This window comes from Oncorhynchus kisutch, linkage group LG27 (genome assembly GCF_002021735.2).
Source record: "Oncorhynchus kisutch isolate 150728-3 linkage group LG27, Okis_V2, whole genome shotgun sequence".
NCBI classification, from domain to species: Eukaryota; Metazoa; Chordata; class Actinopteri; order Salmoniformes; family Salmonidae; genus Oncorhynchus; species Oncorhynchus kisutch.
Window position 1 is genome coordinate 9511899 of NC_034200.2, and position 27516 is coordinate 9539414.

Below are 27516 nucleotides of genomic sequence, written 5' to 3' on the forward strand. Positions count from 1 at the left end.
TTATTGCGGGGTGTAGCAAAATGGCTGTGTGTGTGTGTGTGTGTGTCGATGCTTGAATTCTGCTACTACACATGGTGAGTTGAAAACATGAGTTGTGTTGTATTGAAACATGTTCTAAGGCATCCTATAAAATGAAAGAGGTGAACATGAATGTAGCAGGAAGACAATGATATGATCTCGATGGAGAAAATGCTTTGTTCCAAATCTGGTGCAATGCATCAGCCTGCAGCTAGGCCTATATGTTATGTTGTGGTGAAGCTTTTGTGACATCACTGTGGAATTCACGCACAAAGGGACACATGCACACACACATTATCTTTGGACTTGTTTGTGTTGTTTACTGGGTGAATGACTGAATCCTTTACACCCTAATGGAGCCGACCAGGTGAAGGCAGATCAATGGCACTGACTGAACAATAAGAAACTCACAGTGGGTTCCGCTGCCGAGGTCTGTCTCTGTAACAAAAACAGACGGGCCGTTTCTGATTCTGACAGCACAAAGTTATCATAGAGAAAGGATCATCACACACATGCACACACACACCTGCCTAACTAAAGACTCACTCTTGTGGTGGTGTGTGTTAGTGTGTGAGAGCCTACAGTAGGTCTGGGAGTAGAGGAAAAGCACAAGATTCACACTCACTGAACTCACTGTTTTCTATCTGTGAATACATATCAACAGGCTTGAATGAAACGTGTGAATATTTCATGTTTTTTTTCCTCTGAATGAGAGCTTGTTTTTTAAGTTTGGGGGAGAGAGTGTGTATGTTGGGGGGGCGGGTATTTTACCACTTGTTTCAGTTGCAAGTTACATATTGAAACGGGTTATATTTGGTGGAGAAAGTGAGTGAGGCACAGACACACATATGCACACACACATATGCACACACACACACACACACACACACACACACACACACACACACACACACACACACACACACACACACACACACACACACACACACACACACACACACACACACACACACACACACACAACCGATATGCACCTGCTCAGTCATGGTAACCTGATTTTTAAATCATGAGATGAGTTTCCATGGTAACAGAATGATAACCCTTTACAGTCATTGTTACAGAGGAAGATTGAATAAATACAGTATATTGAACAGAAGCGCACACGCTCTTTCTCTTCCCATCCACACACAAAGAGCCCGAAAGAACATTACAGTTTATGCTGTATAAACATGACAGTCATTCCCTATAGAAATTTAGCTCACTAATGTTGAGAGATCAAGAGAGAGAGAGAGAGAGAGAGAGAGAGAGAGAGAGAGAGAGAGAGAGAGAGAGAGAGAGAGAGAGAGAGAGAGAGATCCTAGACTACTGCTTGCTGCCATGTGATGAGAACCAGAGCCAGGGCATTCCAAGAGCATCAAATATCCGCCAGTCTATAAGAAAGGCATAGAGAGAGGTGGCAGCCATTTTGAAAAGCAGCTGCATTGAGCAAGTGAATAGGGAACGTGGGGTCATCAGTATCTGGCCACGCTTGAGTGGAAGATCAAAGTACAACGCTTTCAAACCAACATAATTTCAACCTTTAACTCTTACCCCAACCCACTACCCTTAACTGTAAACAAATAGCTCATATACTTGCTCAACAGTTCTCTTGATATAACAGTTTAGCCATTCTAGCAGAAGTACAAAGCAATGAACTGAACAACAGTTGAGGTCCAATGTGTATCCACTAATTCCTTATTTTACATATCAATCACGTGTTATAACAAATGTACACAAACTCAAAGACATGTAACATCAGAAAGAGAGCATGATGACCCCAAAGTACAGATGTCTGTAACCTGATCTACCTTGGAATATAATGTTTATCCCAGACGTTTAATGTTGATGAGAGCCAGGGTTTACAGGGAATGACTCTCTTAACTCCTTGATGAGACAAAGCCAGGGTCAATCTGCTATTTTATATTAACCATTGGCTCCATCTAGCGGTACATGAGGCTATTCAAATGCAAGTTTTCCATCCTTGTAGCTAAATGGTTCTTGCTATTATGGGTCTTTGGGACGTCCCTTAAAAATGGTTACGGTTAGTGTTAAGGCGGATTTGGTTATGATCCTAGGGTAGCACTAATATGTGTGGAAGTTGTTCACAGATCTAGAATCAGATTATCCACCCGAATTCCAAATTCAACCAGGATGGGATAAACACAAAACTGACCTTAGATTAGCGTCTGTGTGGAAAGTATTCCTTACTTATTAGTAACGACCCAGGGTCGTTATAGTATGTTGACATCATCCATTCATCATCATTGTTTGGACCTGGGGAGCTGTCAGTTCCACCTACCTAGTACTGTACTGTTAGCTAGCGATCTACTGTAACCACGCGATTTGGAGTTCATTTAAAGCATTGTTTATATAAAGTTTATGCAATACTAGCTACTTTCATGTTTTATTGGTTTAAAAACGTGATACGCGAGTTGATCATGTTTGATGGTCACCTTAAAACATACTGACTGTTTGTTCGCATTTAGCTAGCTTGCTAGCAGGGTTGGGGAGTAATGGGAGACAAAAAACTGTAATTGTAATCTGTTACATTACCAGCAAATATATTGTAATCAGATTACAGATACTTTTGAAAAATTACATTATTACTTTGAGGATACATTTTAAATTCAGAAAGGAACAAATAAAGGAAAAAATATTTGACACTTCTTTGTTTTCTCAATGACATTCAAATCAGCATCGAAAAAAGGCACCGTTTTAAATTTGTTCAACGTGAGCGAGTCTGACCACAACTCATGTGTGGCGACCACTATAATGACACAACTAATGTGTTTGATGGATCGCGGGAAAAGTGCAGGAATAGGCTTTTATAGGCTACTGTCCAAGCTATGTCTTCCAATGGAGCGACTGATGTTGGCATCCAAAGATTATCCAATTTGAATGAACGCTTGGAGGTAAGGATGACAATGGTGGTGTTGTCCACGGCAATAAGGATATCACTTATTATTGATATCTACATCGCGCATTGATGTGAATCACACTGCTGCTCTCTCATTTAACTTTTTGCGCCTTACGGATTGTGGTTGATGTGGATGGCTGTTCACAAATCTAAATGTGTATTTGAAACCAATAATGGATGAATTCAAGAAGTTTAAACTGCCTATCAATTGTTGTTTTTGAAACCAGTGGACAGCCAGTGAAAAATGCTATCTTGCAACAGCAGCATAGTGCGGATCCCAGCCTAAAAATTAGTATTTTATTGCACAATCTCATTCATGCTGATAAAAAATAAATAATCCATTGGCCTAATGGACACATGCTCAAACTCGCACACTTTTGATAGATTTAAAGGGGAAATCGGTAGTTGCATTCATTTTTGGAAATTATACATATAAAGTAGCGACCCGCACAGACAGCTGTGTGTTATGTGTTAGGCTAGTAGGTGGTTGTGTTGTACTTACCAGTACCCAGTGTTCGCGGGGTCCGACATGCCAATCAACCTGCCCTCTGCCAATCACGGGAATGCCTGGAATGTTCTGATGCCGCGCATCCTGGCGGTTGGCGGAGAGGCGTGGAAGGGGGTTGGGCAGGGGGTGGAGCATTGGAAGTTAAGACCAGGTTTAGCCTTTGTTCTCTCTACTTATGGGCTTCACAAGAGAAGGTCACGATTGGTTTATGGGCTACGGCCAAACAGTAGCCCGTGTCAATGTAGCCGATGTGAAAATGCTAGCTAGTTAGCGGTGGTGCGCGATATTGGCATTTCAATCGGTGACGTCACTTGCTCTTTGCTCTGAGACCTTGAAGTAGTGGTTCCCCTTGTTCCTTTATGATCTAGTAGTCAGGTCATTACAATATATACGGTGGTATATATATATATGATTACAGGCTCAAAATGTCCAGAAACAAAGTACTTTCTTCTGAAACTCCTGTCTATTTTTGTTCTGAGAATTGAAGGGTATTCCATGTGAGAATTTAAGTTTCAGAAGAAAGTACTTTGTTTCTGGACATTTTGAGCCTGTAATCGAACCCACAAATGCTGATGCTCCAGACACTCAACTAGTCTAAAGAAGGCCAGTTTTATTGCTTCTTCAATTAGGACAACATTTTTCAGCTGTGCTAAGATATATATATCCATTGATTCTTGAAGAATATAACTTATAAATGCCTCATGAACTTAGTTCAACTCCACAAGAACCCAAAATGTCAACTTGTTTTTTTCCAATGTTTGTAAATGTAAACAAACACTCTATAGCCTCATAACATGGTTAAAGCAATAGTGTTGATATCATGGATGGTCAGTCCTTGCATCCATAGCTGTCTATTAATCTGAGAGTGGTTACATTTCTCCAGGCAGCCGTTTTGTATTTGTTTCATCTGTGGATTTGCCCTTTAAACAGCTGTATATTATCAAAATATCAAAGTGTCACCAACAAAAGTTAAACAATAGGCCTATAGCAAAAAAACTATCTTTCACATGTAAATAGCACTTTTCAGTAGTGCTCAAAACATGCCATTCCATGAGTGCAGCATTTTTTTTTCATCTCGATTCAACGAGCCCAATCAGTCCTCCATGACAACAAAATCATAAACAACAGAGTAGGGCTGGCTAATAAGTCCTTAGTTTTAGGGTTATGGTAAGGTAAAGCCATTTGGCTAATCTATACTTCCAGATTTATAAGTCATATTTATCCTGCAATAGATGTCGTTCAATTGGTAACATACATTTTTTGTATTTTTCTAATGCCTCTTTAAGGGGAAAGTAATCTGAAAGTAACTGAATGTAATGAGATTACGTTACTGAGTTTGGGTAATCCAAAAGTTACGTTACTGATTACAGTTTTGGACAGGTAACTAGTAAACGTAACAGATTACATTTAGAAAGTAACCTACCCAACCCTGCTACGGTTAGCTGTCAGTGTCACTCTCAGATTTATCGCCAGTTAGCTGTAACGCCATTCCCTTGCAACAATGACAAGGAGATCATTGCCTTGTGGATAAATAGATTACTATTGTACAATGTAGCGACGTCTTTCAATACAGTCAGTGTGCTCTGTTGCTGGCTAGCTTGGCATCGATCAGGACTCAGATGACGACTGTTTGCCAGAGACCAAGCCCCTGCTCTCGCAGAATCAGATGGTCATACTGAAATGTGATGTGACCAATCATTCAACGTCCCACTCAACCCGTTTCCGATAAACCACCTAATTAATTTGGTGTTCAGTGAACTGTTAATAACAAACCGTTGATTAATGTTGTAATTTCATGATTCTATCTGCTGCATGAATCAACAGACAAAAAGTAGGCCTACATTAATCAATATGAAATGTATGGGTTATTTCTATCCCGCGCTGTGCCCATGATAAGATCTGACCGAAATCGTTTGTTCAACATAACAACCCAGCTAAACATAGGCGTAGCATATTATTTTCCATGTCACACTCAGATAAAGGACACATTGTCATGAACAGTTATCTCATTGTGTTCACATGATTACAGTGTGATACCACCAGCAGCTACCATCACACACACACGCTAGCAGTTATATCTTCAAAACTCATATTGACTTCTCTTGTTCCCTCTCTCTTGTAGCATGGCGGATAAACAGGATAAGAGTGAGCTGAAAGCAGAGCTAGAGAGGAAGAAACAACGCCTGGCCCAAATCAGAGAGGAAAAGAAGAGAAAGGAGGAGGAGAAGAACAAGAAGAAGGATGTAAGTAGAGAGAAGAGAAGTAGAACATGCTAATGGCTGGCTTGATGCGGAGGAGTTGTGGGGGCTCACATCCCTGTAACATTCCTCTGTATGTAGATTAAATGCATGTATTCTATTGCCCCTACTGCTGACCAGGCTATGCTAGAGATTCAGTCTGATTTAGTCGCCTTGCAGAAAGCCCTTGTTGATTTCAAATGGTTAGTTATTGCTGCAAAAACTAAATGTGTGTTGTTTTCTAATTCTCATAGGAATATTTCAGATGGTTTACACATTTATGCATTGGATGGTTCTCTCGTCGAGCAGGTTGCCGCCTATAAATATCAGGGTATTTGGATTTCCACAAATGTTATGTTAAAAAACATATGGATGAGCTAGCTACCCACTGGGCGCACACATTGGTTGAATCAATGTCATTTCAATGAAATTACTTTGAACCAACATGAAATTGATGTTGAATTGACGTTTGTACCTAGTGGGTAGTTAAGAAGCTGAGATTTAAAGTAGACTTCTTTTATAGAAATAAACTCATCAAAAAAAGAAACGTCCTCTCACTGTCAACTGCGTTTATTTTCAGCAAACCTAACATGTGTAAATATTTGTATGAACATAACAAGATTCAACAACTGAGACATAAACTGAACAAGTTCCACAGACATGTGACTAACAGAAATTGAATAATGTGTCCATGAACAAAGGGGAGGGTCAAAATCAAAAGTAACAGTCAGTATCCGGTGTGGCCACCAGCTGCATTAAGTACTGCAGTGCATCTCCTCCTCATGGACTGCACCAGATTTGCCAGTTCTTGCTGTGAGATGTTACCCCACTCTTCCACCAAGGCACCTGCAAGTTCCCAGACATTTCTGGGGGAATAGCCCTAGACCTCACCCTCTGATCCAACAGGTCCCAGACGTGCTCAATGGGATTGAGATCCGGGCTCTTCGCTGGCCATGGCAGAACACTGACATTGCTTTCTTGCAGGAAATCACTCACAGAACAAGGAGTGTGGCTGGTGGCATTGTCATGCTGGAGGATCATGTCAGGATGAGCCTGCAGGAAGGGTACCACATGAGGTAGGAGGATGTTTTCCCTGTCATGCACAGTGTTGAGATTGCCTGCAATGACAACAAGTTCAGTCCAATGATGCTGTGGCACACCGCTCCAGACCATGACGGACCCTCCACCTCCAAATCGATCTCGCTCCAGTACAGGCCTCGGTATAACGCTCAATCCTTCGACGATAAACGCAAATCGGACCATCACCCCTGATGAGACAAAACCGCGACTCGTCAGTGAAGAGCACTTTTTGCCAGTCCTGTCTGGTTCAGTGACGGTGGGTTTGTGCCAATAGGCGACGTTGTTGCCAGTGATGTCTGATGAGGACCTGCCTTACAACAGGCCTACAAGCCCTCAGTCCAGCCTCTCTCAGCCTATTGCGGAAAGTCTGAGCACTGATGGAGGGATTGTGCGTTCCTGGTGTAACTCGGGTAGTTGTTGTTGCCATCCTGTACCTGTCCTGCAAGTTTGAGGTTCGGATGTACCGATCCTGTGCTGGTGTTGTTACACTGGGTCTGCCACTGCGAGGATGATCCGTCCTGTCTCCCTGTAGCGTTGTCTTAGGCGTCTCACAGTACGGACATTGCAATTTATTGCCCTGGCCACATCTGCAGTCCTTATGCCTCCTTGCAGCATGCCTAAGACACATTTACACAGATGAGCAGGGACTCTGGGCATCTTTCTTTTGGTGTTTTTCAGAGTCAGTAGAAATGCCTCTTTAGTGTCCTAAGTTTTCATAACTGTGACCTTAATTGCCTACCGTCTGTAAGCTGTTAGTGTCTTAACGACCGTTCCACAGGTGCATGTTCATTAATTGTTTAAGGTTCATTGAACAAGCATGGGAAAAAGTGTTTACAATGAAGATCTGTGAAGTTATTTGGATTTTTACAAATTATCTTTGAAAGACAGGGTCCTGAAAAGGGGACGTTTCTTTTTTTGTTGAGTTTAGATCATGCCTCTCCTTAAACAGCAGGAAGCAGGTTGTACAGGCAACCTTCCTGCCAGTTCTTGATTATGGTGACACCATTCATCCGAATGCAGCAGCCACTACTCTAAAACCCTTGGGTGCAGTGTAGCGTGCATCGCTTTAAACCACAGTTGACAGGTTTAATAATCACCGCCACGTCCTTGATCAGAAGGTCAGCTGGACCTCTCTAAATTCCCATAGATACAGTGCCTTGCGAAAGTATTCGGCCCCCTTGAACTTTGCGACCTTTTGCCACATTTCAGGCTTCAAACATAAAGATATAAAACTGTATTTTTTTGTGAAGAATCAACAACAAGTGGGACACCATCATGAAGTGGAACGACATTTATTGGATATTTCAAACTTTTTTAACAAATCAAAAACTGAAAAATTGGGCGTGCAAAATTATTCAGCCCCCTTAAGTTAATACTTTGTAGCGCCACCTTTTGCTGCGATTACAGCTGTATGTCGCTTGGGGTATGTCTCTATCAGTTTTGCACATCGAGAGACTGACATTTTTTCCCATTCCTCCTTGCAAAACAGCTCGAGCTCAGTGAGGTTGGATGGAGAGCATTTGTGAACAGCAGTTTTCAGTTCTTTCCACAGATTCTCGATTGGATTCAGGTCTGGACTTTGACTTGGCCATTCTAACACCTGGATATGTTTATTTTTGAACCATTCCATTGTAGATTTTGCTTTATGTTTTGGATCATTGTCTTGTTGGAAGACAAATCTCCGTCCCAGTCTCAGGTCTTTTGCAGACTCCATCAGGTTTTCTTCCAGAATGGTCCTGTATTTGGCTCCATCCATCTTCCCATCAATTTTAACCATCTTCCCTGTCCCTGCTGAAGAAAAGCAGGCCCAAACCATGATGCTGCCACCACCATGTTTGACAGTGGGGATGGTGTGTTCAGGGTGATGAGCTGTGTTGCTTTTACGCCAAACATAACGTTTTGCATTGTTGCCAAAAAGTTCAATTTTGGTTTCATCTGACCAGAGCACCTTCTTCCACATGTTTGGTGTGTCTCCCAGGTGGCTTGTGGCAAACTTTAAACAACACTTTTTATGGATATCTTTAAGAAATGGCCAGATTTGTGCAATATACGACTGATTGTTGTCCTATGGACAGAGTCTCCCACCTCAGCTGTAGATCTCTGCAGTTCATCCAGAGTGATCATGGGCCTCTTGGCTGCATCTCTGATCAGTCTTCTCCTTGTATGAGCTGAAAGTTTAGAGGGACGGCCAGGTCTTGGTAGATTTGCAGTGGTCTGATACTCCTTCCATTTCAATATTATCGCTTGCACAGTGCTCCTTGGGATGTTTAAAGCTTGGGAAATCTTTTTGTATCCAAATCCGGCTTTAAACTTCTTCACAACAGTATCTCGGACCTGCCTGGTGTGTTCCTTGTTCTTCATGATGCTCTCTGCGCTTTTAACGGACCTCTGAGACTATCACAGTGCAGGTGCATTTATACGGAGACTTGATTACACACAGGTGGATTGTATTTATCATCATTAGTAATTTAGGTCAACATTGGATCATTCAGAGATCCTCACTGAACTTCTGGAGAGAGTTTGCTGCACTGAAAGTAAAGGGGCTGAATAATTTTGCACGCCCAATTTTCCAGTTTTTGATTTGTTAAAAAAGTTTGAAATATCCAATAAATGTCGTTCCACTTCATGATTGTGTCCCACTTGTTGTTGATTCTTCACAAAAAAATACAGTTTTATATCTCTATGTTTGAAGCCTGAAATGTGGCAAAAGGTCGCAAAGTTCAAGGGGGCCGAATACTTTCGCAAGGCACTGTAACTTAATTTCCCCCTTTTTGTTTACATAAGCTCTGCTGCACAAGCTTCTAATTAATCTCACTTCTCTGGTAATGTATAAAAACAAGAGTCCCCAATCCCACTTACAGGGTTAGTTAACACTTGAAGTCCCTCGTGTCTCTACTAACCTAGGAAAATCAGCATTTAGTTTTAACACCCCCTATGTTTGGAATAATTTACAATCCACGTTACGTCTTGAATCCCTGGTGACAATAGGGCACTTTAGAACGCTGATGAGGAATAAATCCACTGACGTTTGCACGTTTTTTTTGGTTGATTGTAATCATTTTTGTGTTGTGAAACGTACTGTATCTTCTGTATCTTGGCGCTCTTTTATTGTTGTAACGGTTTTCTAAGTGTGGTGAAGGAGAGTCGGACCAAAACGCAGCGTGTAGATTGCGATCCATGTTTAATGAAAACGTAAAACTCGAATCAATACAAATGCACTACAAAACAACAAACTTAACGTAATGAAAACCAAAACAGCCTATACTAGTGTAAACTAACATAGAGCCAGGAACAAGGACACTAAGGACAATCACCCACGACAAACTCAAAGAATATGGCTGCCTAAATATGGTTCCCAATCAGAGACAACGATAAGCACCTGCCTCTGATTGAGAACCACTCCAGACAGCCATAGACTTTGCTAGATAACCCCACTAGCTACAATCCCGAATACATACACACCAAAACCCCGAGACAAAACACACCACAATACAAAAACTCCATGCCACACCCTGGCCTGCCCAATACATGAAGAAAAACACAAAATACTTAGACCAGGGCGTGACAATTGTATCATCATGTTGATTTGTGAATTGTTTGTTCTCAGGGCACTATTGAGAATGAGACCCTCAATTGGGCTCCCCTGAATAAATACAAGTAAAATAAATAGTATATTATTATTATTAGTGTCATGTAATAGCCTATGCAGTATTTATACATGGTTATATTGTATTTATTACGTGATCTTTTTCCCTGTCTCTCCAATTCAACGGATCCCTCTCACGCTGCCTCTCCTTTTCTACCCATTCTCCCTCTTCCCTGCTTCCACTCTCTCCCCCTGTAGGGGTCTGACTCGAAGCGGGAAGGGGGTGCAGCAGATGACTCTTCTGACCTGGAGAAGAAGAGGAGAGAGGCTGAGGCTCTGCTGCAGAGCATGGGGATCACCCCTGATATACCCAACAGTAAAGACACACACATGCACACACACACACGTACACACACTCACGTACACGTACACACTCTTCTGTTTTTTAACAAGCATTTTTGCATGAAGCCTCAGCGTGCCACTTGTCCCCTACTTTTTCTTCTCTTTTCTTCTCTCCCATCATTTACTACTAACCAACTGACTCTCTCATTCACACACTCATTCACTCAATTATTCACTCCCTCATTATTTGACCCCCACCACACACAGCCCAGCCTCTGAGGGTAATAACGTGTCTGTTTCACTATCTAGTCACTACCCTTATGTCTCCCTCAGCCAAGTCAGTGGGCAGCGAGTCTGGAAGCCAGGACTCTGGAGATGGAAACTCTAGGTCTGTATGTGTGTTTGTGTATTTGTGATGAAGTACTTGTATGCTCAGTGTATATTATTAACCTGCCAGCTTTCTCTCTTTCTTCTGTGTTACTCACTCTCTCTTCCTGCTCTCTCTCTCTCTCTCTCTCTCTCTCTCTCTCTCTCTCTCTCTCTCTCTCTCTCTCTCTCTCTCTCTCTCTCTCTCTCTCTCTCTCTCTCTCTCTCTCTCTCTCTCTCTCTCTCTCTCTCTCTCTCTGCTGCCCCCTGGTGGTGTGTTGTGGCTGTATCAGGACATTACCCTGGGATCCTGACCCCTCTACTCTGCAGCTGTACTCTGACTCTGAACTACTGGGGTTCTTCTCTTTCTTACTCTATAAGACACATTCCCCTACTTGGGCTGTGGTTTTGCTCCTCTCTTCTGTTCCTCTTGGTCATTTCTTTGGTGTGCCTGAATGGCCCTTGTTAGCATCATACACATTGCTGTCTGCTAGCACATGTAGAGTGTTTGTGTTTGTAATGGTGTGTTTGGATGTGGAGTGTGAGTGTTTGTATAATGGTGTGGCTGTGTTTTTAGTCTCTCTGACTATGTGTGTGTCTCCTGTCCAGGCGAGGTTTTAGGCTTGGCATGGCAAAGGTGACCCAGGTGGATTTCCCTCCAAAAGAGATGGTGTCCTACTCCAAGGAGACACAGACCCCCGCCGATACACAAACACACACCCAGGCTAAACCAGGTAAACTTTGTGTTTTATGGGTTAGCGGGCAATTTGAATGTTTTAATGTACGTTGTGTTGTTGTGAGCATGATGTTGTGGGTGTGTGTGCGTGCGTGTGTAGCAGAGGAGGAGGAGGAGGAAGAAGAGGAGGAAATGGTCGATCCCAAGCCAGCAGAGGACTCCCAGGAGGAGAAAGCTGATGAGGAGGAGAAGCAGGAAGAAGGTGAGCTTGACTTTACCCTTCTGCCTCTGTAAGTTGACTATCCCTGGCCTACACCACTTCTGATATTCGTGCGTGTGTGTGTGTGTGTGTGTGTGTGTAGTCCCTCCCAAGGAGCTGACTGAAGAGGAGAAGATGCACCTGCTCAACACTGAGGAGTTCATGGCCTTCTTCGATCGAGGGAGCAGGATTGTAGAGCGGGTTCTCTCTGAGCGAGTGGACGTCTGCTTCGACTACAGTGGCCGAGACCTGGAGGACAAGGAGGGGTGAGACACACACTCTCTATAGTTGTGTGTTCGGGTGTGTGTTCTTATTTCTGTCTCTCTCTCAATATTTCTTTCTTCCTTTCCAGTGAGATGCAGGCGGGGGCTAAGATGTCTCTGAGTAGGGTGTTCTCTGACGAGCGCTGGTCCAAGAACAGAGTGGTCACCTGTCTGGACTGGTCTCCTCAGGTAGGAGTGTGTGTGTGATGATTCGGATTAGGGCCTATCTTTTAAAGAGTTACATAATCTCTTGTGTTGGACTCTGTTAGAGTCATGCAAATCTGTGTATTTGATTCCTGATACAATTCTGTTTTACCCCTGTTGACTGTTGTCTGTTTCAGTACCCTGAGCTGCTGCTGGCCTCCTACAACAACAATGAAGATGCTCCTCATGAGCCGGACGGAGTGGCTCTGGTCTGGAATATGAAGTATAAGAAGACCACACCTGAATACACCTTCCACTGCCAGGTACACACACACACACACACACACACACACACACACACACACACACACACACACACACACACACACACACACACACACACACACACACACACACACACACACACACACACACACACACACACACACACACACACACACCACCTCTCTGTGAATATAATTCTCTTCTCTGTGTCTCTTCCCCAGTCTGCGGTGATGTCAGCGGCGTTCGCCAGGTTCCATCCTAACCTGATTGTGGGTGGGACTTACTCAGGCCAGATCGTCCTATGGGACAACAGGAGCAACAAAAGAACATCTGTACAGAGAACTCCCCTGTCTGCATCCGCTCACACGGTAACTCATATACACTACAAAGGAACGTTGCTGACAGGTGTATAAAATCAAGTACACCGCCGTGCAATCTCCATAGACAAACATTGGCAGTAGAATAACCTTACTGAAGAACTCAGTGACTTTCAACATGGCACCTTCATAGGATGCCACCTTGCAAACAAGTCAGTTCGTCAAATTTCGGCCCTGCTAGTGTTGCCCCAGTCAACTGTAAGTGCTGTTATTGTGAAGTGGAAACGTCTAGGAGCAACAACGGCTCAGCTGCAAAGTAGTAAGCCACACAAGCTCACAGAACGAGACCAGCCAGTGCTAAAGGACAAAGTGTGTAAAAATCATCTGTCCTCGGTTGCACCGAGGGCTGTCGTGGTGACCGTATTACTGCTACACCAGCGGTCACGAATCATGAAGGCAGTCAAATTACACATGACAATTTAGTCTCCTCCAAGCTCTGATGGTCATCAGTAGCCTACAAAACGTGCTAACTGCCTGGTACTCAGCCCTCTATTGTCCCTCTAATCACTCTGACATCAATGCAAATGTGTTCGAAAATCAAATCAAACACTTCATGAGAACCCATGAGCTCATGTTGCACACATTTCTAAAGGCTAAAAAAAGAGAGTGATGGCCTCTATTAAAAAGAGGATTCTATCAGTTTTCTATAGACTAGGCCTATTATATATTTTTCTCAACTTTCATAATATTTAGCACATTGCTTATCTTTACAACAGGAGTATAGCCTACCTGGCATGACAATTAACCACAGGAAAAGCTTCCTCCATTCCCTATTTAAGTGTAGAGATTACATGTATTTTTCCCCCTGCCCCTGTTGAGACAATATAATGGTCCATTCTAAATCAAAGCAAATTTCACACACATATTATTTAGTACATGCAAAGACGAGATTAAATCAAGAATAGTCTTATGGGTGACAATATTAGCCTATCACTTCTGAATGATATATCACTTGTGAATGATGTCCTGTTTAAGGCAAGAATCAAGGCCTTTTGTTTAATCATAGTCGCACACCTCATGTAGCCTAGCCCATAGGCCTATATGTTTTAATAAGGTTAGTATCACACCTCATGTAGCCTAGCCCATAGGCCTATATGTTTTAATAAGGTTAGTATCACACCTCATGTAGCCTAGCCCATAGGCCTATATGTTTTAATAAGGTTAGTATCACACCTCATGTATCCTAGCCCATAGGCCTATATGTTTTAATAAGGTTAGTATCACACCTCATGTATCCTAGCCCATAGGCCTATATGTTTTAATAAGGTTAGTATCACACCTCATGTAGCCTAGCCCATAGGCCTATATGTTTTGATAAGGTTTGTATCACAACTAAAGTGGCCAGATATTGGTGTGGAAGAACTTAACTGGTCTGCACAGAGCCCTGACCTCAACCCCATCAAACACCTTTGGGATGAACTGGAACGCCGACTGCGAGCCTAATCGCCAAACATCAGTGCCCAACCTCACTAATGCTCTTGTGGCTGAATGGAAGCAAGTCCCCGCAGTGATGTTCCAACATCTAGTGGAAAGCCTTCCCAGAAGAGTGGAGGCTGTTACAGCAGTAAAGGGTGGATCAACTCCATACTAATGCCCATGATTTTGGAAGGAGATGTTCATATACTTTTGGCCACGTAATCAACATTGAGTGCTCAATAGCTTTCAAATTGTGAAAATGTTTAGATATTCTTTTACGGGTACAAGCTACTATCAGCTAATTTCACCCATTTCTAACGGTGTCCTGTGATATTCAGCACCCGGTGTACTGTGTGAACGTGGTCGGGACCCAAAACGCTCACAACCTCATCAGCATCTCTACTGACGGAAAGATGTGCTCTTGGAACCTAGACATGCTGTCTCAACCACAGGTACGACTGCAAGTGTGCGTTTGTGTTCTAGGACATTGCGAAGTTCGTGTTTTGGCAGTCTTATTGCTGTGTGTGTGTGTGTGTGTGTGTGAGAGATACAGGACAGTCTGGAGCTGGTGTTTAAGCAGTCTAAGGCAGTATCAGTGACCTCCATGGCATTCCCTCTGGGCGATGTCAACAACTTTGTGGTTGGGAGTGAAGATGGATCAGTCTACACCGCCTGCCGCCACGGGAGGTGTGTGTGTTCAGAACTTTGCTTTGTGGCCAACACCAATATGTGTGTGTGTGTTCTAACATTGTGTTTGTGTGTCTGTGTGGGCTACAGTAAGGCAGGCATCAGTGATGTGTTTGAGGGACACCACGGTCCAGTCACTGGACTGAGCTGTCACAGTGCCGGGGGTCCCGTGGATTTCTCCCATCTCTTCATCTCTGCTTCCTTCGACTGGACCGTTAAGCTGTGGACCACCAAGGTAACACACACACGTCTTCTTCTGGGAGCCCTCGTAGTGGAGTATGATCTCCCTCCAGGTGTCGCGGGTCCCGGTTGTTGTGTGGGTCTGGCTGACCATGGGCCCGGGGGTGGCTGGGCAGGTTGAGCCGTGATCTGCAGCTTCTGTGGCAGTGGGGGCAGGAATGGTTCGTTCTGTGTTGTTACTGGCACCGGTTACTGTGCTTTGCGGCGACACACACTTACCCTTTCTCCCAATTGTCTCTCTGTAGAGTACCCGTCCTCTGTATTTGTTTGAGGACAGCTGTGACTATGTGTATGATGTCATGTGGTCTCCCATTCACCCCGCCCTCTTCGCCTGTGTGGATGGATCAGGACGGCTGGACCTGTGGAACCTCAACAACGACACAGAGGTACACACACATTTCTACACACGGTGCAAAACAACAGATATGCATATGAGCAATGCAACATTGTGCGTGTCCTAGGTGCCCAGTGCCAGTGTGGTTTTGGATGGGTCTCCTGCTCTGAACCGTGTGCGGTGGGCTCACTCAGGGAGAGAAATCGCTACAGGAGACTCAGACGGGCAGGTGCTGGTCTACGACGTAGGAGAGGCGAGAGATTCATCCCTTATACTACAGCTCTTGATATACTGTACATGTCATACCTATATGTGTAACTCATGTGTGTGTATATTCTCTCGTTTCCACAGCAAATCTGTGTGCCCAAGGCAGATGAGTGGACCCGTTTTGTGCGCACGCTCGTGGAGATCAACGAGAACCGAGACGAAGGAGATGAACTCGCCGCGCAGCGCCTACTCGCCTGATCACCATGGTAACAGGGTTACTTTGGGGACCACGCCCCTGTTGCTTCCAAATCCTTCCTCTGGTTGGAGCAGGCGTGATGTCTATCCCTCAGGGTTCTAGAACGTCGACAGTTCTGGCCACAGCTCTTCCAACTCCAGTCCTTTTCTAAATATGCAAAAACGTACCTTTTCACTACTTTGTATTTGTACATTTTCCAGACGTATGTATGTTCCCTATGGGTTGACGATGTGTGTTTAACTGATGGTGAAGAACAGAAGAATATCACCCATGCTATGCGCATTCCAACCTTCATAGACAAGGACAGCCATGTCCTCAGATTTTAGCAACAATTTTATTTATCCATGCTTTTAATAGCAACAATTTTATCACATTCGGTTGCACATATTACATATTTCTGCAGATAGCGTTACTAATATCCAAGACAAAAAAAAAAGGCTTTTTAAATTAACTAAAAATATTCTTCATGGCAAGTTATGAACCAAAGTTTTACTTTTTCTTTGAAAATGTAATGTACCTGTAGATCTCTTAATAGGAAAACAGTTTCGGTCTCCTTCCTGAAAGCATGAATAATGAAGTCTTCCCTCATACGAAGATGTGGACCCAAGCAGAGCCATAGATACAGTACAGTGCCTCCGGAAAGTATTCAGACCCCTTGACTTTATCTACATTTTGTTACAGCATTATTTTAAAACATTAAATAAATGCATATCCTCAGCAAGCGACAAGCAAAAACAGGTTTAGATATTGTTGCAAAAATAAAACAGAAATACCTTAAATTACATTAGTATTCAGACCCTTTCCTATGAGACTCGAAATTGAGCTCAGGTGCATCCTGTTTCCATTTATCATCCTTGAGATGCTTCTACAACTTGAAGTCCACCTGTGGTAAATTCAATTGATTGGAAAATGATTTGGAAAGGCACACGCCTGTCTATATAAACGTCCCACGGTTGACCAAGCCATGGAGCTCGAAGGAATTGTCCGTAGAGCGCCGAGACAGGATTGTAATCGAGGTACAGATCTGGGGAAAGAGTACCAAAAAAAATGTCTGCAGCATTGAAGGTCCCCAAAAACACAGTGGCCTCCGTCATTCTTAAATGGATGTTTGGAACCACCAAGACTCTTCCTAGAGCTGGCCACCCGGCCAAACTGAGCAATTGGGGGGAGCAGATTCTCTGGTCTGATAAAACCAAGATTGAACTCTTTTGCCTGAATGCCAAGCACTGGAGGAATGTCTGGAGGAAACTTGGCATCATCCCTACGGTGAAGCATGTGGGTGGCAGCATCATCCTGTTGGGATGTTTTTCAGTGACAGGAAGATCAAGGGAAAGATGAACTGAGCAAAGTACAGAGAGATCCTTAACGAAAACCTGCTCCAGAGCACTCAGGGACCTCAGACAGGGGCGAAGGTTCACCAACCAACAGGACAACAACCCTAAGCACACAGCCAAGACAATGTAGAAGTGGCTTCGGAACAAGTCTCTGAATGTCCTTGAGTGGCCCAGCCAGAGCATCTATGGAGAGACCTGAAAATAGCTGTGCTCCCCATCCAACCTGACAGAGCTTGAGAGGATCTGCAGAGAAAAATGGAATAGACTCCGAATACAGATGTGCCAAACTTGTAGCGTGATACCAAAGACTTGATGCTGTAATCACTGCCAAAGGTGCTTCTACAAAGGGTCTGAATACTTATGTAAATGTCATATTTTCATTAATAAATTAGCAAAAATGTATTCAAATTCATTTTTGCTTTGTCATGGAGGTATTGTGTGTAGATTGAGGGGGGTGGGGTGACTATTTAACAATTTTAGAATAAGGCTATAACATAAGGGGTATGAACACTTTGCCAAACTCCATGTACAGTGCCTTCTGAAACTATCCTCCACGTTGGGTACCAAATTCTAGTTAGTATTCCAACAAGACTTTTGTCACAACATTGTCCATTATAATTCTTTGTTGGAGTTTACCAAACTCTGTATAGATATGTTGTGCATCTAATTACTTTTTATCTAGTTTTCCACCAAAACTATTGGTTAGCTTTTGCTTGGCCATTTTTGCTGTTCATTCTCCTCGATATAAAATATTTTCAGGTGTGAAATTAAATCAATTGTTTATTTCAATAAAATACAAATGAATTTAAGTTACCTAATCCTTTGCCGATGATTCTCAAACAGTTTGAAAAGGTCTGTAGATCAGTAAGAGTGATTCTCAAGAGGCCCAACGTCAATCTAACATGACTCATGTTGGAGTTATGTTGCTTTTTAACATTACCGCAACATTTCTGTAACCGAAACGCTGCGCTAACATTACCATAATTGTTCTCCAATGTTACATTAATATTGCTCTAACATCAGTAATGTTCCTTTCCAGCTGTGTCACATCTCTGTACAGCAACTTCCTGTGCAAGGCCCACTCAGAGTAAAGCCTTCCACATGCCGTCCAATCAAATATCTCCCACACACTGTCCAATCATAGTAGCCCCCCCCCCAAAAAAAAATATAATCAGTTATTCATAAGAGAGAAAGAGAATGCTCCTTTCAAACCACTGATTTCATATGAAAAGCAGAATGGAAAGAAAAGGAGAGCCACTGGAGATCCAACAGTAGTGTTCAGGTTAATGCCTGCTTCAACAATGGACCTACAGTCATGTCTCCAGAACCAGGGTTAGAGCACTAGAGTAGACTAGACCCTGGGGTGTTGGTGTTTATAGCTGTGCACATGGCCCCTAGGACTGTACGTGTGTGCATATCGGTGTACATGGCCCCTCAAAATGTGTGTGTTGATCAGTATGCATGTCTGTCTAAGTGCATAGCCCTTAGTGGAGTGGTGGTGGCAGGCAGTTAGAGGCTAGTCTTTAGGGGGGCGGCAGCCCCCTCTTGAGGGGGGGGGGCAGAAGAGGGGTCAGGGTGAATGGCGAGCACTCCAGAGGACTTCAACTTGGGCAGGCCAAACTTGTTCTCCACGCCAGCGAAGGTGGCCACGGCCAGACGGTAGCCTCCCACGTGGTCAGCACTGACCGGAGGAAGCTCAGAGACACGAGATTTAGGAGTGGGCTCAGACCCCGCCGGACGACTGGGGAAAGATAGAAGGAAATGAGACATTGGAGCTTAACTAACAGTGGTATCTTGGGTTATAACAGTGTGTGTGCGCGCAATGTACTCACTGTCCTCCGAAGTCCACATATAACCACCGCTGTAGAAGCTCATAGGTCACCAGAGTTACTCCAAACTGAGGAGAGGATCGACATATACGAGCTGGGGGGGGGGGGGGGGGGAGAAAGAGAGCGAGACAGAGAAAGTGAATTCCTATTTGTGTAGTCACTTTGACAGACAAACACCACAACACACACCTCCAGCTCCCTTCCACAGTGCTCCGAATCCCTCCTCCTGCGTGATTTTCCTGAAACAGTCCATGACTCCAGTGTAGGTGGTATGTCCCGCCCTCGCCGCTACCTGCAGGCGTGTCTTGATGACATCAGCAGGTGTCACCAGGGAGGCAGCAGGGATACCTGGGAAATGGAGTTAGAAAGGGTGTCACTTGAGGCCATGACTGTTTTTGACAATCAAATCAAGTAGAATAGAAAGTGTGAATAGGTCTGTGAAGCGTGTGTACCTCCGATGGCTCCAGAAGCTAGCAGCTGTAACGGGCCTAGTCTACCCTGCTCGTCGGCAAACTGAGCCTTGGTGTGGGCATACACTGGAAAGAAGATGGCTGAGAACGGGATGTCTCGCAATAAACATGCTTTAGCACCCTACATACACAAGTAAATAAAAAGACATTGCATTCAATCAAAAGGGCTTTCGTTTACCAAAATACAAGAACAATGGCACCAGACGTAATGGCCACACACGCCTACCTTGTAGAGGCCGAACAAGCCAAGGTCTCGGATGACACTGAGGGCGCCAATTCTGGGTCCTGTCGTGATCTCTCCTGCCACCTGCAGTCTGATCTTGACAATCTCCAGCGGGTTCGTAAAGACCACTTGGGAACCCCCTGCCTGCAGAGAGAGAGACATAAGGTGAAATGAGTGCGAAAGACATGGAGGGAGGGGAGGCTACCACAGCTTCCCATTCAGGTAGAACAGAATGGGACGCGTTTAGAGTTGGGAAGTTTGACAGGAACAGGTTTGGTCGTCGGGTCATACTCACACAGGCTCCGGCCAGCACCTCAGCAGCGAAGGGAATGGTGTCGTCTTTACCAGTGAACTTATCTCTCACAAAGTCATTCATCTACAGGGAGAACAGAGAGCGAAGGGATAAATGAGCAAATAAGTACTACAGAGAGAGCAGTCAGGCATGTCTTCAACAAAATACGTGTTGCGTTATCTTAAGGTGCACGTCCATCATGATTGGCTGAGTGGAGGGGGAGGACTGAGACTCACCGTCAGTTTGATTGCCTTCTCTGGAGCCACGCCTATGAGCTGGGGAAGAAGACCTGCAGGGCAGCATGGGAGATTAAGTCCACATGTGACATGAACCACGTCGTCATGACGACAACAGTTTCTTAGGGGAGAAAGGGAGGAGAAAAAGAGTACGAGTAATGAAGGAAAAGGTAAGAATTAAAGAACAAAGGAAGAAGTGAATGGATGGAGGCCGGTTGAGTGATGCAGTGTGGGTGAGCCAACAATAAATGGCAGTCTTGCAGTCCCTTTTCCATCAACAGAAGAGACAGCAGAAACACAAGGGCAGTGCAGAAAGGCAAAATAGCAGGCAATTCTTTTTAAAAAGAGGACCAGGAGAAATACATTTAAAAAAATAGCGACGGGAAGGATGGAAAGAGAGGTAAAGCGCAGAAGAAGGATGGGGAGAAAACCAGCAGCCAAGAGGGGAGGAAACCAGCAGCCAAGAGGGGAGGAAACCAGCAGCCAAGAGGGGAGGAAACCAGCAGCCAAGAGGGGAGGAAAAGCGAGCAGGAGAGCAACCAAGAATGCAGTGTCCGTCCGTACCTCTGTAGAATCCAAAGAAGCCTTCATAGCGCAGCACCTTCTTGGCACAGTCAAAACTGTTCTTGTACATCAGTTCTCCTAAGAACGAGCCTGTACTCCTCTGGTTCTGCATCCTGGTCTTCACCAAGTCTATCGGATACACTGCCGTAGCTCCCATAGCTAGGAGACACACACCTAAGTGCTATTGAAACTAGGCAATTTTTTAAAATATTTTTTAACCAAGTCAATTTGTATTTGGGGGGTGGAGGTGGATATATTCCTTACCTCACCTCACCCCCAGTCCCTCACCTCACCCCCAGTCCCTCACCTCACCCCCAGTCCCTCACCTCACCCCCAGTCCCTCACCTCCAGCAATGGAGCCCAAGCTGAACCGGTAGGCCGACTCTGCGGCCTGCAGCAGTACGGACCTAGAACCATCACCCTGGCTCTGCTACACAGAGAGAGGAGAGTTTTACTCACATGCACACTCACTCACGCGCAGTCACACACAAATGCATGTCTCTTACCCGTTTCTGTAACTCGGCCAGGTGATAGGGCAGCGCTCCCTCCTCCAGCGGGGCTATCCTCTCAATGTCAGCAAAGTTCAGGCGCCTGAGACAACACCGCGTCAATACCACAACACTCTGAACAGGTGTGTATACAGTACGAGGCTTTTAGAGCAGTGCATGTTTACCCAGAGTGGGAGTGTAGGCCTGAAAGCTGGTACAGGATGTCAATCTCCATGGGAGAGACCTGGCCAAACTTGTTTGCAGCATGGGCAAACTCCTCTAGAGAGAGATGGGTTAATAGTCTGCATAACACACGCTGTGCATCCACACATACTGCAGAGAGATTGAGAGAGCTTGCCAATGACAGTTCTCCTGCTGACAGACTGGCAAAGTGGGATCACGCTACTCCTCTCACACGTCTGTGTGTGGGAGGGGGGGGGGTATACGATGGGAATGTGTGTGTGGGTTTACGCAAGGGCCTGTATAGCTTAAGGTGCACGCATGTTACCTTGAGTGACCTGTGTGTCCTTGCGGGTCCCGGCCAGCGTGCTATAGATCTTGCGGATCAGCTCCATGTTGTTGAGCAGAGCGTTGAAGGCGTTGAAGTAGGAGAAGCTGACCATGTGAGAGGTGCTGCCCCCCGCAGCCTGGGAGGACAATCGCACAGAGGAAGGCGTTAGAACAGGGACGCCCTCTCCATTACTCCCCCTGTTAACACGCAGACTCTCTTATCACACACACAATCATACACTCGCTCTTACCGAAACCAGGTTTTCCTCCACAAACACTGTAAGCATGTGGTGTCGGATTGTGGCCATGATGTCACTGAAGTCCATGGCAGAGATGGTGCCGCTCTTGTTCTTGTCCTTCTGGGCAAAGGCCTGGCGCGCATGCTCCAACTGCAACTCCTGTAGGTAGAGAAGAGTGTGCAGTGCTTCCCCTAGGATATTTTTCAACAGTGGTGGCAAAGTTCACGTGGGCTGTGGTAGCGGGCGAGGCCACTGGCATAGTTTTAGATGCCCTCCTCTTGGCCCGGAGACAAAACGGGGCTACATTTTCTACACATTTGCCACAGGGCGGAGAGAACACAGTTTTAAAGCAAATTTCTTGCAATTACACACGTTCATGCCGTGTTGTTATGCTATGGGAATTTCACACGTGCAATATGTCACCGCGTGAGCGCCATGGAGCGTGTGCATGCATGACTGAGTGTGCGAGTGTATACCTGTAGAAACTGGGTGAACTCGAGGTAGCCGAGGCATTTCTTGCGGTCGTGTCCAAAGTGCAGGCAGATGAACTCACAGTCCCAGTTAAAGGGGATGTGGTGGTGCACAGTGGTCTGGCTGAAGATGTCCCGCACATTCTCTGTTTGAGGGATGGACAGATCGAGAGAACCATAGAATTAGAATGAGCAGAATGGACATTCCCATTCAATGCAACATTATGTGACGGGGAGGAATGGCGGCCATATTAGTTGTGCCATTTTAAAAACGTCTTCGCATCATCTCGCACTTTCTTTCTGTTCATCTGTGAACACCGGGACAATAATCGGTTCTGCTCAGTCTATGACAGACCAGCGTTAACCTATATTCAGACATCAGATTAAAACAGTGGCCTTCAGGCTGAGTGACTGTACTAACGAACCATAATTGGTTCCCTTTAATTAGGCGTGCCATATGCGTACGCGCACTAAAAAGTGTTTGAATGTGAGTGTATATAAGAGAGCATATGAGTGTGCCAAGTCTCAAAGAATAATCCTATAAAAAAAAAAAAGTCAGATAAAGATTCTCTGGTACTTGTCTACTTTTTAGCCAGTAGTTCTGAAAGAAGCGCTGCTCATGAGCCAACAGTGGTCCCCGAAATTTGCATACTACGTCACATATGTGCATTCTTTTGGGGGCTGAAAACAGTTGAAAGCAGGTAACGCCACCACCAACAGTCACATACGTACCAAAGGATATGTCTCCAGTGCCGGTCTTGTTAAACAACTGGAAGACTACGATAAAGAGAGCGTCTGGAACACACAGCGCTGACTCAAATGCCAAGAACTCCTGGAATGAGATCAGTCTGTGTGTTGAGAGAAAGAGAGAGAGCAAAAGAGAAAGAGAGAGAATCAACATTAAAACTATGCACGATGCCATGAAGGACAACGCTTCAGATACAGATCGAATCAGAGGGAGAAAGGTTCAGTTTTTACTGAAACATAATAAAATGTCAGCAGTGATGTAGGGAGAAATTAGGCCATGCACTACTTCTTCAAAATGACTCCATGCATTTCAAATAGTGTAAACCAATTGTAATGGATTTCAGGTCATTTCTCTAGAGACTTAAGTGAAAAGACTCGCTGCTTGTAGGTTGTTACTTTTAAAACAGCGCTGAATGACAGACATGTGCTTCATCCCCCTGCAAGACACACACACTTGTATCCATTACATGACTGACCTAGGTTACAAACTTTACTTAGTATTTTTAACCTTTATTTAGCTAGGCAAGTCAGTTAAGAACAAATTCTTATTTACAATGTTGGCAGGTACCCCACTGTTCCCCGGTAGGCCTTGTTCAGGGTCAGAACGACAGATTTTTACCTTGTCAGCTCGGGGATTCGATCCGGCAACCTTTTGGTTACTGGCCCAATGCTCTAACCACTAGGCTACCTGCCACTCAAAACATTAGTTCCCTGACCAGGAATCAAACCCAGGCCGCGGCGGTGAGAGCGCTGAATCCTAACCATTAAAAAAGGCACACCTGTTACTTTGAGACATTTGACCTTGAAGGAGTAAATGTTGTCAGAATCATGAACCATTTAAGCCTCTCTCATAAGAGTGGATTAAGTGTATTGAAAGGGCTTGTGCAGTGTGTATAATCTAATCTATAAGCACCCATTAAGGCAGCTTCTGTTCTTAGACCAAATAACATCCTAATTAACTGATCTAAGCATCACCATTGTATATGTGTGGGTATGAAACCTCTATCATTCAATACTGCAGGAGCCTTCTGCACAATGAAAACAATCTCCCATGGTTGATGTGGAGAGGGAGCACAACAGGAGACAAATAGAAGGAGGGAGACAGCAGTCGAAGCATAATCAACTGTTAACCATGTACTTGGTGGAGACAGGATAAGGGAGAGAGAAAGATGGCGAAAGAGACGGATGAGAGAGAGGGTCAACGTAGGCAGCTCTTCACCCGTCCTTGGTTGTGTCGGCTACACCGGCGATGAGCTGGACAGTTTTGGGGTTGTGGTGGATCTGTGTGTGCAGGCCCAGGTACTTCTGCACAAAGTCCCCTGGGGTCATCAACTTCTCGCCATCTGCATCCACAACACTGGCATGCTGGGGGTGGGGGGGGGGGGGGGGGGGGTTAAAACAGAAATAGTGTCACTTTGGGTTTCCTGCTAAACACTGACATACTAAAAGGTGGATTAGGACAGAAAGGGTCCTTGACCTCACCCATCACACTGGCATGCTAAAGTGGTTGAGTGTGATGAGGTAATGTGGCATTGATTTTGTATCTACAAACAAGCCATGAACAATCAATAAAATAGGCCATCATTCTAAATATAACCCCCCCCCCCCAAAAAAAAAGGTAATTATGAATGACTGGTCCTGCTGACAGCTCACGGTGGATTGTTATTTATAAAGGGTTCCGTGTCCAATCCCTCAGACAAGGAATTTTGCAGAATATTTGTCTCGTCTCTTTATGTAACCTCTCCAACACATTGAGAGACATATTTAGACATTTGTGTAAAGCCCACCTGTCTTCACCAGCTTTGTTAACCCACACGAGGCACTGTGTGCTATCAAAAGTGCGAGGGCGTGTCGTTGAAGCACATCATCATGAAACTACAGTACACAACAGAGAATACACTATAGAAGAGTCTTCGCTCAGGTTCCCGCTCAGGACCTCACTGTAGAGCCTAATGTACAATCTGCTGCCCCACACTCATCTTGCAAGGTGAGACATACAGTTTGGACACACCTACCTCATTCCAGGGTAAAAAAACAACAACAAAATAACACATATGGACTCATGTAGTAACCCCAAAAAATTGTTAGACAAATGAAAATAATATTTGAGATCCTTCAAAATAGCCACCTTGAAAGCTGTTGCACACACTTGGCATTCTCAAGCATTCCTGATGAAGCTAGTTGAGAGAATGCCAAGATTGTGCAAAGGGTGGCTACTCTGATAAATCTAAAATATTTCCAGGTTACTACATGATTCCATGTGTCATTTCATAGTTTGTCTTCACTATTATTCTACAATGTAGAAAATAGTCTAAATAAGTAACCATTGAATTAAGTGTGTGGCACTGTAGTGTGTGTGTGTGCGGTGCTCGACTTGGACTGAAATGGGTGTCGGTACTCATTGTGGGTTTATAGTTAGGTTTAGGCGCTCCACAATACTTTTGAGCTAATAATTCTGTAAGAAGATCAGGAGTTCAAGCAGCAGAACATTGTGAGATTCCGGTATTCAAATCCAGCGAACTTCTGCCCAAATCAAGCACAGTGCGTGGTAGGGGATTCAGTCACACAGTACCTCACATGACACCCGCAAGCTAAATGATGTCAGACCTCTAATTAGTTGACCCTAGCCCAAAATCTTTCCACAATGAAATGAACTCTACAGCAGGCGTAAAGGTGAAGGACAACCAGAGATGTTCTTACCTTCTGAAAAATAACATTCAGCTCGTTCGGGTCCGCTCGTTTGGTGGATTGCACCTGCCAAGCAATACGAATAATAGTATAACGTTAAGGTAACGTTTCCCAAACTCGGTGCACGTTTTGGTTCTTGCCACACAGCAGATTGAAATAATCAACGAATCATCTAGCTTTGATCATTTGAATCAGCTGTGTAGTGTTAAGGAAATAAATAAAACATGCACCGAGTTTGGGAAACGCTGTATTAACGCATCATATGACGTTGTGCAGCGAAAACACAGTGAACGTATTTATATAGCTGAATGCAAACAGATCAGCAGTTTTGGTTGATGACAACTAACGTTATCAGTAATAAATATTATCTAGCTGGTGACAATTGGATAAAACTGGAATGCCTTGAGGTTGTGTCCTTGCAATTAGAAATAACAAATTAAAATATTTCAAAAGCAGGCAGAGGACTTGAAAGATTGCGATAATACGAGACCGACAATTACTTGTCAAAACGAATGCTAATGGAGAAAAAAAACATCACACAAGCTATTACTGTGTAGGCGAGTTGACCATGAAAAACAGTGTTTCTAACTAACGACAGTAGTTAACTGTTTCCAAGTTGTGTTGCTATTCTTATAGCTATCTACTCCACTCCGATGAAGACACAAACCATTCCAATGACTCGTTGGGTTTAAAACCGCAAAGAATAGATCAGACGAGTGGGCAGTTGAGTGATGCGGTTGTCATTATTGCCCAATATTGCCAGTTAGCTGTAATATTGCAATGATAATCAAAAGATACAGCTGCTAGCCCTATCGCCAACTGGTTTGTGGCTGTTCATTCAAGGCCAGAGACCGGGCGTTAGCGCAGTCAAATTATCCCAGAAACTATGTACAACGAAACAGATAAAGCACGTAGACTACATTAAAAACTATTTCTATAAACGTAAAGCAAGCAATGCCGAAGTCACCTCGAACGCCATAGTGGTTTTGACGTCACGTATAGTCGCTGGCGCAAACGCTTTCACTGGAGAATTCCAAATCATTTCAAAAAGCGAGCTCCGGTGCAATTTGAGACGATTGCAACAAACCCGCTAGTCTAGTGCAGTGTGTCCCATCTGTCTTTTTTTTGTTAAAAAAAGGTGTGTTAGCTGTAGTAATCGGGTGCCAACATTCCATGGTTTGAGCATTCCGTAGATGTTGTAAGGATACGTCTTTTTGCACAGGTTTGA

At 44.3% G+C, this 27516-nt stretch overlaps 2 protein-coding genes across 3 annotated transcripts; one reads left to right on the top strand and one right to left on the bottom strand.

The window, feature by feature from the left end:
- LOC109872006 (cytoplasmic dynein 1 intermediate chain 2-like) lies at positions 1-16528 on the top strand. 2 transcript variants are annotated; one of them, XM_031807180.1, is made up of 17 exons: positions 1-74; positions 5566-5686; positions 10605-10722; positions 11022-11076; positions 11348-11410; positions 11664-11788; positions 11891-11992; positions 12093-12255; positions 12342-12441; positions 12594-12719; positions 12903-13049; positions 14813-14926; positions 15028-15161; positions 15252-15396; positions 15647-15787; positions 15863-15988; positions 16087-16528. In XM_031807180.1, exons 1-17 carry the CDS (start codon positions 49-51, stop codon positions 16198-16200), a joined length of 1920 nt encoding a protein of 639 aa, XP_031663040.1. In that variant the 5' UTR covers positions 1-48; the 3' UTR covers positions 16201-16528. The 2 variants fall into 2 exon arrangements, with proteins under 2 accessions (XP_031663040.1, XP_020318664.1); XM_020463075.2 differs by lacking the exon at positions 11348-11410.
- LOC109872232 (calcium-binding mitochondrial carrier protein Aralar1-like) lies at positions 16514-27516 on the bottom strand. Its single transcript, XM_020463395.2, has 18 exons — positions 27256-27516; positions 26301-26354; positions 24820-24965; positions 23586-23701; positions 22860-22999; positions 22396-22542; positions 22143-22281; positions 21820-21913; positions 21653-21737; positions 21492-21576; positions 21147-21305; positions 20583-20635; positions 20350-20430; positions 20058-20198; positions 19814-19952; positions 19551-19709; positions 19365-19455; positions 16514-19273 (listed from the first exon to the last, which is right to left on the bottom strand). Exons 1-18 carry the CDS (start codon positions 27328-27330, stop codon positions 19042-19044), a joined length of 2136 nt encoding a protein of 711 aa, XP_020318984.1. The 5' UTR covers positions 27331-27516; the 3' UTR covers positions 16514-19041.